Genomic DNA, 15,383 nt, shown 5'->3' on the forward strand with positions numbered 1-15,383 from the left:
AAGTAGCAAAGGGCTAGCTTAAATGTAAGGTATAAGTAGCAAAGGGCTAGCTTAAAGGTAAGGTAAAAGTAGCAAAAGGATAGTTTTTTTTTTATAAAACCTAATAAACGTAAATCCAACATGTCCTCACAGCTTTGTTAGCTGCGTTATCAACATGAATAACAGCCTGATGTTCTCTGCCCTTCAAAATAAGAGACCACAAAGAATCCAACTCCCCATAACGCTGAATCAGTGGAGGCCTGAGCCTGTTATTAGAACCAAGTTATTAGAAAAACAGATTGGTTTGTTTTGCTAGCGCGGCTCATGCCCTTTCATTCAAAGAAAACAAATCTTTAATCAAGGGGACAGACAGCCCTACCCCTACAACGTAAAAAGAACTGAGCACCCCTGTATTTTGTTGTAAATGCACAAAACGTTGGGATAAATCCATCCATCCATCACTTGTTCACATAGGGATGTAATAACGACAGTTTATATCATATGAACATCTTAAGGGCCCTATATATACCCTGTGTGTCCTCAATTTAAATCCAACACTATAAAAAGACATTTAGCCCATGTCCATCACCTTCTGCTGGACACTGATGCTGATTAAGTTCGTCATCGCCCATTGAAACTTTCGCCTCATTTACTTCAACGCAACTTTTTATAGGTTTCCGAGCCTTTCAGAGGTTCTCTCATCGTTTGTACCAGGACATTCTGTTATTAATAACTTTCCCTCCTGCCCAGAATGCTTCCATCATCGCTGGGATCTCTGCCCAGTCATGTGTGGCAAGCTTGGGACTGTTGCCCAGACCAAAAAAAACCCTTAGGTACCCTTTATTGTCACACATTACCCATGAGTCCCTTTGCCAAAACAGTGTCAACCTGGTGGCAAATTACAGAACGTAGTGGTTTGATTTGATTGAGTCTCATTAATTTTTTTTGACATAGTTTAGATTCCTTTTTTGTAGCAGTTTGTGTTCCTTAATTGGATCAAATCGCGTCTCGTTTCGTGTGACGGAGAAGCCACACGCTCGCATCGCATTGCTTTTCCTGCACTGTATGCGGTTCTCTGGTGGTGAGCGCGCGCATAATTAAATGTCACGCCGGGCCTGAAGAATAGCTAATAGCATTTAATCAATTTGCTCCGTCTGTTTGTGAGCCTCCGTCTCTGCATCCTGATGCAAGTGAATGCCTGGCCCAGCGGGAATAAGCGAGTGGCGTGCCTAATAATATCGAACGTGCAGTTACAAGAGAGAGTAAATTTGTATTTGTAGATCCTATTTGGAGTCTGGTTGCTGATTCTGTCGCTCCCTCCGTTACATAATTTTCCGTTATTAAAGAGGGCTGCTTATAAAGCTGACAGCACGAGAACAGAGGGTTAAAAACCGAACGCAGGACTGAGCCAAACGCTTTATTTGTTCGAGCTCAGATGGAACTGTCAGCTGCTTTAATGCACCAGAGACCGCTGGAGTGCTTCCAGGAAGATAACGTACGCCACGTAGAATGAAAAATCACCCTCTCTGAGGGCGAAAAAATAAATAAATTAAGGTACAAACAGGATTCTTATTGGTTTGTATAAGCAAACCAAGGAAAATACTTTATTACTGCCCATTACGGAAGCTGTGTGTTAGATAAATATCTCATGAACCAATGGAAGGATTTAAATGAAACTTCAGAAAGTAATCGCTGGATTGACATCTAACCTTTTTAGGATAGCTGTGACAATTATTATAACTTAAAACCCCCAAAAAATAGCTACATTTCAGTCAATTTTACAGATTGAATTTGATATGAGAGCATTGTTTAGAAGATTGCCATTAATTGTTGGAGTCAGCCCAGTGTGTTAGCAAAATATTCTGAGAAAGATTGAATTTTTCTCCCGTTTTTTTGTCTTATTTGAATTTTTTTATGTCAAAAGGTCCCTTTCCTCACGCCTCGTCCTCCCCGTCTCCGACTGTCCCACCCCCCTCCCGCGCCGCAGGATTGTCCGCCCTATCAGATTAGGGCTGTGTCATAAGAAAAAGGAGAGATTGCTGGTTTGGATTAAAAAGCGGGGGGTGCGGGAATGAAATTCTATGATCTCATTGTTTAGACGAGTCACACAGAGTTCGTGCGTGTGCGCGCGCACGCGAGGGCCGGCGTCGGCTTTATCCCCTGTAATGACAGGGGAGGACAGGCCAGGACCGCCCTAACCCTGCACTGTTGCATTCTGGGAAAGGGCGCATCCATCTTTCCTGTTGCTGGAGAAGCGTCGAATAAACCACGGTTTCATCTGTTTCTGATTTATTGCTTTCATTTGTCTTTAAGATGACTACAGCACAATAATCTCGAGTCATGAACTCAGAAAATTACATTTTTCTTCACTGATAATAATCCATTATCATGCATTAGTAGTATTTATACTCCTAAAGCAGCGAGGTGATAAATTGTCTTGCAAAGGACAAATAAATTAAAACATATTTTCCTTGTTTCTTACAACAACCTTTTCCATGCATTCTGAGATCTTTGTAAAAATTGCAATTTTAGCAAATACCTTAACTTTTATAAATGTTCCTGTAATAAAACATTTAAGATAAATATTTATAATCTGCATCATGTTGGTCATTGTATCTGGAAGGTTGAAAATGTCCATAGTTGCTACAGTTGAATGGGAAAAACTCTTCAAGTACGTTCCAATTATTTACTGAAGCCCTACCGTTAACCATTTGAATCCTTATTATTGTTTAAATACATCATTTATTGTTGTTTGTGGCTCATATGAGCTGATTTAATAACAGCACTTATGTGAAATATTTGGCGGATTTTTAGAAACGCAGTTTAAGCGAACGTGGGAAGGTATTTTTCCAAATGCTTGGCATTTTGTCTAAGCTTGAGGCACAGATATACCCATCCCAGGCCCAGTCGGACAGCTTCATTAGTAACTCCGCACACGTACCGACCGCAGCGCCACAACGTGCTGAAAACCAGCGCGGCGATGCGACGCACAGGCGCCGTCTTTTCTCGGTTGCTCAGTCTGTAAGCAGTGACCTTGAGGCTGCGTTTGTTGTTTTCATCAGTGGACAAAGGAGCGTCGGCTGCCTTTCTCTTCCGATCTCTCCGGGACGCGAAGCAGAAGCGGGAATGCCGGTGGCGTTCCCGTCTCTCCTCAGAGTAACGAGCGGTGCTTGTTTTAAATCAGCAGACAGCAGCCGTTCGAGATAAAAAGGAAAGGTCCTGCATTCCTGTCCGTCAGGTGCTGAGCAAGTTCATGAACCATAATAAAGATAAAAAAAACTGAATCAATTTTCTTATCTGACAGACTATTTTAACATAAATACAATAACCAGCATTTTGGATTAGCAAGGTTCCTGTCATCATTCTACCTGTGTCTTCTTATGGATACTTATGACTTTTAAAACTTCTAACTTAGGTCTTTAGTAGCATCGATTAAACTGCACTGGCATTGCTAAAGTAGATATTACTGTAAACTATTGCTGTTGTCTGCTATGATGAGCTTTTCTTAGAACACGTGCAGCACAAAATAGACTCATCTGTCCTAGCGTTTATCCTGAATGCTTTTAAACGCCACTCTAAAATGAAACCACAGGCCCAGAACACAAAGCTTCATCTAAGGATTCCTGTCTGTAAATGTGATGCTGACTGTTGGCGCAGCCGGAATGTTCTCCAGGTGGTGCGAAAGCTAACACGCAGCTCTTATAACTTTAATACCCTCACAGAGTCTCTACTCTTTGGTCTGAAAGCAGTTCACCTCTTTCTTCTCAAGGCTGCCTTTAAAGCACAACTGTTTGTTGTTGTTTATATCATCCCAGCATTAAAGATGAAACCTTACGCTGTTTCCTGCTTTTCAGGACTTTGTTGTCCACATGCATTTAACTGATAAGACCTTCTCTGAAGACAGTAATATAGACGTTTCTGACATAGAGGATCAATGAAGGAAATCCATTTGTCTCAACTAGAATAACCGTCTCAATAGTGTTGCCAGGGACAAGTCCTTATTTAACTTCCTCTTGATTACTGGGATCATAACGACTCATAGGACAACTTTCCGGTTCGAAATTCGCTCAGTTGATGTGTTTTATGCGGGTTCCCTACCAGTCTTTCAGAACTGGGAAAGTCTTTTGGATCAGAGCGGGACATGTTTTGAGTAACAGCTACTGTATGAATGCCTTGGGACGTCTTGAAACATCCATCCGGGGGGGGGGACACTGTGGACAGGTCACATGTCCATCACAGGGCCACATATGCCCCTTTTCCACGGGCCCTAACGGTCCCGGCTCCACTCTACTCAGCTGGCTTTGCGAGCGTTTCCACGGGCCTTTTTCGAGGCCAGCCCTGGCAGTTTTTGGCCCTGCTTCGAAGCAGGGTCCAACCGGGCCGGCCCTGCTTTCATGGGTGAAGCAAGCTAGCTCCTGTTCACTCATTGGTCGTGGGTGTAGTCGGATTGAAGCGTAAGAAGAGCGAAGAAAACGCCAATAGACAATTTTGGAACGGTAGCGAAGTAACAAGACTATAAACAACAGCGTTAGCTTACCCTGCAATGTTTGTCCCCCAGGCGCTGTGTCCGGCGGATAACAGCTGTCCTACTCCGCGCAACAATCGCAGCATCCAGAGCGTTTCTTCCACTGCGCCTCTCTTCCTGAAGTCTCAGGAGAATCCCCATAAGTTTAAAAAACAGCAACAACACAGGGCCAACATTGTCCATAGCTCTTGCGTTGTTTACACAAATGCGGCAGCGCGCGGTGCGGCTTTGGACCCCACCTCCCCCCTCCCACCAACACAAGGAGGCGTTTCTCTGCTACCGAGCAGACTGGCGGGTGGAAACGCGACGCATTGAGCGGGGCTGCTCAAGTAGAGCCAATGGAAAAGAGGCAATAGAGACAAACAACCCTTCTCACTCACACCTAGGGACAATTTAGCGCTACCAACGAACCTAACGTGCACGCTTTTGGCCCACAGAAAGGAAACTGGAATCATCTTGAAACGTCTTTTTCCTAAATAAGTCATTATATTTTTAGATTTAGAAATCTATTTAGCTGTATGATGCAGAGGACAAACTGGTCATGTGAGTTTGTGATGTCTGTATTCAATCAGCCACAGGTTTCTATCACCCCAATGTAGCTATAATTTCATTCTGTTGACTGTTAGTCGGTTTTGGTTAGGGTACTGTACAGAAGCTAAATGCCGTTTCAGAAGTTTGAGCTCTTGCATGTCCTTCCAACACCCCACTTGCAAAGTCAAGACTTCAACTCGTTTAATAAACCATCCTCTTGCATATTCATTAGGCCTTTCTGCTTCAGTGCGGGACTTTTGATGAACTGATTCAGTCCAGTTTTCTACTCTCTCTGAAGAAGGATAGTCTGTACTTTTGACTTGAATTATCACAAAACTTAATATTTATGGTGCAGTGTCACCTTACCAGCAGTACTCTTTTTGCGCCCTCCTTTGCATCTATGACACAAACGATAATGACACTAAATTTTGTGGACCGTTTCAGAACTTCTTACACCGTCTCCCGCTTCCGAAGTCGTTCCCTCATCTGCTCCTGAACAAAATAGGGTTAGGGTTGGGCCTTTCTGCTTTTATTACCATGTCAGGTTAAGATTTGGCACCTGCCTTCTCGGTCATCCCCTTAAACCTAAATGTACCACTTCTCCGGAAACCGACCCATCAGTCACAAAGTCTGCTCGGCCGGTCCAATTGGCTGCTGAAGGTTGAAGGCTTCAGCTCTTAAATAAAAAAAAAGAGAGCTGCAGATACCCAGCCATGTATCAAAGTGTCTTTTACATTCTTGTTTAAAAGTCTCTGTGTGCAGGAAGAACCTTTTGTGCTCGGCAGAAACAATTACCGTAGAAGCCTTCAGACTACATTATCATCATACTGCAGAATACATGCATTTCACAAGATAACAAGAGGGTGATATTGTCCAAGAAGACGAGCCTCTCCTTATACTCAGCAGCCTGTCATTTTTCTGCAGTTCCTTTTTTTCTTCCGTGCCATGTTGTTGGAAGGAAATAAATGCTCAACCCAGCTGGGATCGATGATACCTGCCGCTACCATTTTTTTCCCCACCCCCCTTTTCCTGTCGCTTTGACGTATAGAGGTCTAACTTCCAATTTGGACGTCACCTGTCTGAGAGGACACATATTGGATTTATTCACCGCCGAATGGGTATCGTTTCAAAACATCAAGATGAATCCCCGCAAACTGTCAGGGAAGCTCGCAGTGATGCATAACATTAGACATCCCATAACAACGCCGATCTGTAATAAAGTACAGACAGGAAATTGAATTTACGGACAGATAAGAGCCCCTCAGTCAATTTGTCTCTGTCGTCTCCCGAGAAGCCCTTCGAGGGCCAACTGGGCCGCCGTTCGCGGGAAGTACGTTTGTTTGACGCGTGTCCAAACGTGGGGTTCAGCGTCGGCCTCGGGGACAAGCGGGGTCGTCAAAAAAAAATCTGTTTCAAGTAAAATGGCTGCTTCACACCCAGAACCAGAGGCACAGATGGCACTGATAAATGTTTCTGTATTCACCAGTCTTGGCAGTATTTTGGAAAATGAATTTATCTTTAATAAAGTAAAACCAGAGCTATCGTTCCTCGAAGGAATGTGGACAAAGATCTCACACGGAGCACGTTGGGGGATGACTTTCAGCTTCTACCACACCAAGTGTGGGAAACCAAGAGTTTCAATGAAGTCCGTCCTCTGCTTTATGCGATATTTTGCTAACAGACAAATGAACACGCGCCCACAGGCAGTCACCTTTGTCGCCTGCCTTTCGTAGCGTCACACCTTTCATATGGTCAGGTTTGATGCTTTGTTCCCCCGGAGAACCAATCAAATCATGGCTCTCTGCATTAAAACCTGCCCATTGGTTGATGAGATATTTTGCTAACAGACAGGTGAGTCTCAGCTACTAACGCACCAGACTTTAGCAACATGTCTGCTAAAATATGAATCTGGATTAGCTGTGGCGGCCATATTGCATTGAGTTGACTCCAAAGGTTAATCAGTTGTAGATGTATATGCAGTGGTTATATTTTCGAGAGCCTCATTAAAATCTGTTCACTGGTTTTATTCAGTTCAATTCGATTTATTGTCATTATACTGAAAAAAAAAACCCCAACCCAACAGCAGCACCTTTATCTTGACTCAAGTAATTTAAAAGCTCTTCTAAAAATGCTAAGCATCCTAAAAGTCGTACTTGATTAATCATCTTTTTTACTAACATGACACAGAGACACGGGCAAAAATGGTCTTTATGCCTTCAGTGGTGGGCGATAATTAGAAAAACGGTACACTTCCTTCTTTCGGTTTTGTATGATTAGTAAATGAATCTTGCTGTGTGAAAGTAAACAGGGTGAGTTAAAGGGAGACTGACTCTTAACATTCTGCAGAGTCAGCTTTCCTTTACCCATCACCACTCCATCCTCCCCTGTTCCTCTTTACAGCCAATGCACTTTTCCCTCCCCTGTTTACCCCCCTCTCCTGTCTTTTTCGTTATGTGTCCATCCTCTGCTATCCCCCCTCCTCCCCGGTCTCATTCGGCATCCCCTCTCTCTCTCTGTCCTCGGAGTCCAGATGAAGGGAGGAGGACAGAGCCGGAGCCAGAGAGCATCCGTCATCCGTCCCCTCTCCCTCCCGCGCCGCAGCTCCGATCGCTGCACTTCCCCGCGCCTCTGCGATGTGGAGCACATACAGGGGGCTCGCTGCAGCCCAAACTGTCCAGGTGGAGCGGAGCCGGAAGGGCTGACTTTTCCTATAAAGGGGGGGGAGAGAGGTGAAGGGCAACCCTTGCTGTCTCCGTCTTCACTTCTTAGGACTGCTTGTGAAAAAAAACCACAACAACAAACAGAACCAAACGACAGAATGGGACAGTCTGCACATCGGATGAGGCTCTAACGATGGTGGTACTTGCTGCTGCCTGACTTCACTCTGTCAGTCCTTTTGTTGATTCTTGACATGGACCTGGGTTTGACACCGGATTGTCTGGGATTCGGATGTGGATTTAGAATGCTGATGAGGAGAACTTGAGCTTTTTGGGGCTTTGGGACGTTGGTGCTCTGTAACAGGAGCATGTGGACATGTTTGGTTTCTCCAAGAAGCCAAAGCTGTCTGGGTGAGTGTGCGCATCGATTTCTACATCCAGGAGTTATTCAAGGTGATCTCTGGGTAATTAGCCACGGGTCCACCAGGAGAAATGGAGCCAGTCATCTAAAAAGTTAAAGGACTTATAGAAGCAAACTTAAATCAATGTAGATTTTCTACTGATATTCTGTTTTGAATTCATGAGCAGGTGGAAGTTGAACATTTAGTGAACACATGATCAACAACCCCCCAAAAAAAGGTCCAGCCATGATGAGAAATGACAGAGAAGATGAAGGAAGTTATTACCGTAACCAATGAGCAGTGATTAATGGCAGGGATGGGACACAAAGGGAGTCGGATCATAGAAAGGGTTGAAACTATGAGGGTTTTAAATCTCCCTGACGCAAACTCACGTCTACCTGCAGCCTTCCAGGCAGCCCGACACGTCTGTTTTGTTGACAGGAAGAGTGCATTTCAGGTCTACGTTCACTAAAAGTTTGATCCAAAGTTTCTACCAGTCGTAATGTATGTAAACTTAAGGACACGACTCCAAAGTTGGAAGTCAGATCCTTTGCTTTGTGCTCATTTTCTCACTTATCTTAAAGAAAGAAATAAGCTTTACCACTTTGTTTCTGTCAATAAGGAAATCCAGCTTTGCTCTGAAACATCAGTGGATGCAGGATCAGAAGACAACAGTGGTTTTGTCATTAAGGAAACAAAAAAAAGAAAACTTATGGCTTTATTTTGTTTGGGGCTTGTTCACAGCTTACTGTGTGCGCTAATGAGTTGCCAAGGCTTAGTACTGTATATCACTCACAGTTTTAAGATGATTTATTTTGCTTATTGATGATCTGGAACGATGGATTGGAGTTGAGTGGCTCGCTTGTTTCGTGAGCTTTGAATTCATGGCTGAAGAGAGATTTTTGGGTTCTATCTCAGGTATCGTGGCCCACAAAAAGGCGTTGTGACACATCTCTGGAAATTGTGATTGCTTGAGGAAAAACGATAATAAAATTTCTTGAAAGCCACCAAGTTGGCGAACGACATTCGTTAGGGAGTGTCCAAAAACAAAATCCTACGGTCACAGAGCTGTCACGAGCGTCTGAAACCCATCTGTTTTGTCGCGGGTGTCTCGAACCTCCTTGCCGATGATGAGTTGTAATTATTTAAAAAAAAACTGGTAAAAATCCTCCTTTCTAAAGTGTACTCCAGTGGATTGAATCATAACTGTGGGTACAATGTGGGCAGAGAAGGACTACAGATTAATGTATACATTTTTGCAAGCCACATACTTGAAAATAAATGATTTTTTGCAAAACGTGGCTACACAGCTTGTTTGTCACTCGGTCCAGACTACAGTTGGAAATTCGCCACAATCTCACAATTTTCTCTACCAGTTGCCAGGGGTTGTCCCAACAGTTTGCCTGTTTGTAACACAAAGCTGTTTCTCCTGGGGTCTTTTTAATACCCAGCTTTACTTTGCAATATCTTGCTATTGCTGCTCACGTCACAAGTTTTTTTATGTGCTGTTTGTGATGAAAATACCTTTTTTTTCAATAAGTTCGAACATAAATACCCAGTGGCTTGGAAAAATAATTATAACAAACCCAACTGGGGAGAAAAAAAAACAAATCAATGTCTCTCTTCTGTTTTTTTTTCTTTTCTCGAAGGTACCGGGGTGAGCAGTTTGTTCGACTTTTCCTTCTTCAGGTCTTTACGACATTAAGAGTCGCATTTAAATGCCTCATTGCAGTGTTTGTTCAAATTAGTCGTAAAATTGAAAACTCTCATATCTGGCGCATTAATCTCGACGAATGCATCACACCGGAGAAAGCGCACATTCGTGGATGTAATCATATTGTGTCCCTCATAAGGCGTCTCATTTGCATTAATAGCTTTGATATTTGGACAGAGCTCCTCCCGTTGGAACCGGTTTGCTTCTCATCCTCTTTGACTTTTCTTTTTTAATTTATCAGCCAAACAAAAACACTTTGATACAGCCGGCACCATCCGTTTTTCGTCAGAAATAGTGATGGTGTATCCACCCGGTTTGTCTCATCGGCGAGTCCGATCTGCGAATCCCAAAGACAAAGGGACGAACAGTATCAGTATTTGGAAATTTCTTGGCTTTTCCTGTGACGGCATTTGGCAGAGGAACTCGCCAGCACGGCTTGTTTGTGATTTCGGGGAGCGTGTGCCAAATTGGCCTCCGCTGGATGCCAACGCATGTCGAGTCCCATTGTGCTGAGAGCCATATGACAAGTCATCCAGCTCTGGTACTTTGCGCAGGGGAGATTTTAAAGTTAGAGAGTTAACATCTTGGATTCCGTTTTTCAGCACGGGCTGCGTTACAGACGACAATCTGTTCAAGTGGAGCGCCATTTCTGATTTGGAAAAGATTGAGATCCTCGGGGGGGAGGAAAAACACTTCTCTTTTCATGAAAACCAAAATATCTGGATGATTTTTCATTAAATGTAGTTTTTGGTATGACTGGTAAAGCCTTACCCCCACCTCCTTGATCACCATCTGCTCACGATTCATGCTACATTTCATAAAATTAATATTCGGTTGACAGTGCACGATAAGATGCGAGGTGCACGTCGAGTTTTTTTTGTTAACTTTGGAAAAGACGCGGTCAGTGCTACACGATGCTATCAGAGCTTTCAGGGACCGGTGAATACCAGGGCGGACATATTAAAGGTTTGTCCTTTTGCCCTCCTTTCAGCGGGAGAAGCGCTCTGCCTCATTCGTATGAAAGAGATCACCTGCGTCATTCCGACTTTTTTTTAATTTTTTTTTATCATATCCGTCCGAGCTTGTGTCTCCAGAGAATACCAAAACGGTGGCTGCCTTTTTTATCATCAGGCCTTATTAGTCGTCGTTCATCAGGCTTACGGCCTATCAGTCTGTTTAATATCACAGAACCCCTGCGGATGTCTCCCAGTGAACAAGAAGTAATTATACTCGTTTGTCATTTTATTTGTCACTTCCATGAGCGGCATGGCAACGACACGGCGTGTTCCACCCGTCGACTGTATTATCATCCGTAACCATATGAATCGTTGTCAGCATATCAAGGATCACTTGTCAGTTAGTGTTTAGCATTTCCAATTAAATCCACTGTTTGCCACTGATAAACTCATGGTCTGTAGTCTGATTTGTTAAACAACTGTTTCACATGAAGAAATCAGATTGTTTGCATCAGTCTGACTCTATCCTCCCTTTCTGCATACTTTGACCACACTCGAAGGATTAGATCATGCAAAATTCGTACTTCGTTAGCCATTTTTGCTGTCTTGTTTGTGCAAGGTGCAAACTCAAACAAAGTCGCTGATGTTCGTTCGACAGATGCCAGGATTGCGTTCAGTCGATGGCATTGACAGTTGCATTTCTGGATGCTCCTCCTGAACATGTGGCTTAAACACCGTACGTACAGTCAAATTCAGATCCAACACACAAACTTGGATCACAAATTTGAATTTTTAGGGCCTCAGCTGTCGTCTCACCGTTGGCCTAGGTTGTTGTATCACTTGTTGATGGCAGAACTGCTGGAGTTCGTGAGGAAAACTTGAAAACCTGTCCTTTAGTTGTCCCTTGCGACCATTAAGAAAAATCAGGCTAGTGTTGACTTCAGTCTTGCTAGTATGTAAATCACAGGTAGTCGAGGATTCTCAAGTTATTTTAGGATGCCTAATTCAAAGCATGTTATGTCATATCAATAGATCATGTAGTTGCAGGACATGTTTTTCATGCAACTTTTATCTTTAGCTTTAATTTTCTACTGAACAACTTCTAAACCAGGGGTGTCCACCATCCTGCATGTTTTCCTTGTTTCCCTGCTCCAACACACCTGATTCAGAGGTTAAATCACCTCTTTATGTTCTGCAGATTGCAGAAGCCTGCAGATCAGGTGTGTTGGAGCAGAGGAACAAGTAAAACATGCAGGATGGTGGCACTCGAGGACCAGGATTGGACACCACTGGTCTAAACAATGTGCTGTTTAGAGCAGCGGTTCCCAAACTTTTCAGCTTCCAACCCATAAAATAAAAGTGACAAAGATGTGTGACCCCATCTGTTGGCTGTTTAAACATCCAAAAATGCTAATGACTCTATTAAATAAGGACATAATGACAACACAAACAGGCTTAACATCCATTATGCTATTTTTTAAATCAATTTGTGGACTTGTATTTCAAGTTTTTGTAACGATTATGGTGCAAACATAGCATAAAAACTAAGTTTTTTTATTGTAAGTATATATCTGGAGATTATCTAATGACCCCTATTTGGTGTTGAGTGACCCACACTGGGGTCCCGACCCCAACTTTGGGAATCGTTGGTTTAGCGCATATTAGCTGACATAAAAATACCTATTTTAATTTTAAGTTGGTAAGTTTTCTCTCATAACAAAAACAACAACAACAAAAAAAAATTAGGAAGTGTAGGTTTTTAAAACATTATATTCTGTAATTAATTCTAAGTTTTTACAAAATTTAAATATTTCGTTTGTTCATTATTGAGTGTGGGCCCAGACCCATTAGGCTCACCCACACTGCTGCACATTAGAAAAGTGCAAGTCATAAATAATAAAAAATGTCCTCTGACTACATGTGGCAGATTTGACTAAACCTACCTATGGGTTCACTAACAGCCCTAACTATTGTCCACTTGTTAGAGAAATAGTTAAGCAGCCACAAGAAATAGTTTGATTTGGACATGATCTTGTAGACGTACAGACCAGCAATGGACATGTAAATAATTTGATGTGCATCTAGAACCGGCCCCAGAGGTCATCAGTGGTGGTGTCATGAGTGGAGGGTTACTGTAATCAGGCAGTTGCAGGCCTATCAGAGGCAGCCTGCATCTGCGTGTCTTACCCTTCCTAAGACGGCTTTCAATCAGACTGCCTGTGTCATTCTGAGGTCCCCGTCTTTCCCCAGTCGAACATATAAGATCAACTCCAATCCAGTACCGTTGTGCCCGGATCTCGATTTACAGCAGCTGTGGGAATCAGTAAACGAGCCGAGTGAGTGCCGCACCCCACCGACATGGGCTTAGCGGTGTGCCTGGACTTCCAAATCCATTTGATCTGATTCTGCGATCACGGCGCTCCAGTCACAAACCCTTTCGACACGTACGGTTTGATTTCATTTTCCCCCACTCTGTGTTTAACGTTTTGTCTCAGAGAGTGTTTTTTTTTAAAATTTAAACGTAAGCCAGCATCAGTGAGAGTAAAGTGAAAAATGACAGAATATGGAGAAATCCTCAGCATGGCGGAGGAGAGACGGATGCCTCTGCTACTTTTCTCTAAAACCAACCCTTTTTGATCCAATCGAAAGTTCCCATCCTGTCTTTATTAATCATCATGAGTTTACATAATGATACATGGAGACGTTGAGCTCCCGCATCATCATCATTTAGAAAAAGCAAATGAGTCCAGTCATGAGTCTAGTTTGCTTTATCATAGTTAGATGCATGAGTCACGCTCCTAAAATACACTGCCGCCATCTTTTAGGGACTGCCTTGTAAAACAGAAAAACACGAGGTCCATACATCTCCAGAAAATGACAACAAACTTGACGCTTCAAGGTATTGATTGCGTCCAGCTTCCACAGGGAGACAAACGGGGAGCGTGAGAAGACCAAAAGGAAGCATTCATTTACAGCAACCCAGCTGCACATTTCGTTGTTTCAAACGAGAAAAACAACATCAAACTGCAGAAGGAAGAATTAGCAGCAGCCCACTTGGAAACCGTCCTCCTTCCCTCATTTCTCTGTCTCGCTGTCTGCCTCTGACCCTTCAAGTTGCACAATTTTCTTGATTTGAGTCTGGATAATCCTCCTAAGGGATTTGTTCGGTGATCACTGCAGAGGAGGTCGTCGGCGCCGGACGCCCGGCTGGCTGTTTCATTTCACGTATATGAAATCGCCTCTCCTCTCTGTGGGCTTCGTATGGCGGCACATCCATCCGCTTATCTCCGTGTTGTAATTTAAACCCAGTGCGGTCTGCTTCACAGGTGTCAGCGAGCCTTCGTGATTGTATCAGCGCGTTGGATGCACTTGAACGTGACGGCGTTTTAGTCTTTAAAGTGTAGGACTACAGAGTAAGTTCGATTCAGCCTGGTCTAGAATAAAATTTATCCTTCAGAGCCTAATTGATAAAAGACACAAGCTCTGAATGAAATGCTTTAATCAGTCTTGCATGTTTAGCCTTTTCTTCTCCGAGGATTCGTTTCCCCGGAAAATATGAGCGTTCTGCAGTTGGAGGAATGTCGTGAATGGCTTCAGCCTCGGCTCCCCGTTTGCCGTGTAACCAAATTGAATCACTTGTGCAAATGACGCGGAGCCGGCTTTGTTTCGCCGCAACCCTTCAGATTCAGACTTCCTTCCCTCGTCTCGGCTTCACAAAAAGCAAACGGCTCCGAGAGCAAGCGGCATCATCTCCCATCTACGCCTTTGTTCTGGAACCGACTGAAACCGAGGCGACGCGCTCTCCGATCGGGACATTCCCGTTGAATTCGGCAGTGAGGCTGTTGGGTGTTTGTTTTCCCCATTGACTCTCATCAGTCTGCACAACAATCAAACCCTTTAAAGTGGAACTACTGTCTAATTTCATACCATAAACACATCATTCAGATCTGAGATTGGGATTCATATTCTGGTTTTAAAAAAAAAAACAAAGACAAAAAGCCTGAAAGTTGAAGTTTCTGTAGAGATTAGACCATACAGTTTAAATTTGTTGCTCAGGTTTTTCTCCCTCCTTCCATGCAAAGAAGCCCACAGAATCCCAATGTTTGTACGCAGTAATTGGAATGCGGCCCACGTATGAGTTTCGTCATTTGTAATTTCACGATGACAGCGAGGATACGTTAAGGTCAAAAATTGGAAACGCTTCCGACGTATCGGGTCCAGAACGCTGCAGAACGACGTCGGTTTCAGAATGGGAAATAGAAGTATCGTGTCTGCAACTCGCAAAAAGCAGACCCTCCAGGATTCCGCGATGTTGCGATCGCAACTATTAACGCAAAATCAAGCAAACCCCGCGAAATCGCAACTTTTTGCAACTTTGCCCAAAACACCGCAACTTTCTCGCAACTTTAACCCAATATTTATTGTTTCTGAAGTGATTCTCCACCGTTTCTGCGGTCTAGTGTCTTTTTTGTGGGTTTGTGTAGCGTGGAATACAAAATAAGCCCAAATAACTCAGGAAGAAGACACGTGACGTCACTTCCTGTTAACATCAGAATGCCGGGAGCGTGCAGGAGCAGCGACCGAAGCCAAAATGTGCGCTAATGCTTCACATTTGCCCAC

General features: G+C 43.5%; 1 protein-coding gene across 5 annotated transcripts in view; it reads left to right on the forward strand.

Annotated features, from left to right (window-relative positions):
- The window catches only part of LOC108244313 (FERM and PDZ domain-containing protein 4-like), a 59,327-nt gene that overhangs the window by 8,345 nt on the left and 35,599 nt on the right, over positions 1 to 15,383 (forward strand). Inside the window, exon 1 of one of the 5 annotated variants that reach the window (XM_017430414.3) lies at positions 7,684 to 8,103. The exons of the other annotated variants lie outside the window; for them this stretch is intronic. Within the exon in view, the coding sequence (XP_017285903.1) occupies positions 8,069 to 8,103 (35 nt within the window). The 5' untranslated portion in view covers positions 7,684 to 8,068. Of the gene's footprint in view, positions 1 to 7,683; positions 8,104 to 15,383 lie in introns of those variants that run through there. 5 annotated transcript variants of the gene reach the window in all.

Source organism: Kryptolebias marmoratus, linkage group LG23 (genome assembly GCF_001649575.2).
Source record: "Kryptolebias marmoratus isolate JLee-2015 linkage group LG23, ASM164957v2, whole genome shotgun sequence".
Lineage (NCBI taxonomy): Eukaryota > Metazoa > Chordata > Actinopteri > Cyprinodontiformes > Rivulidae > Kryptolebias > Kryptolebias marmoratus.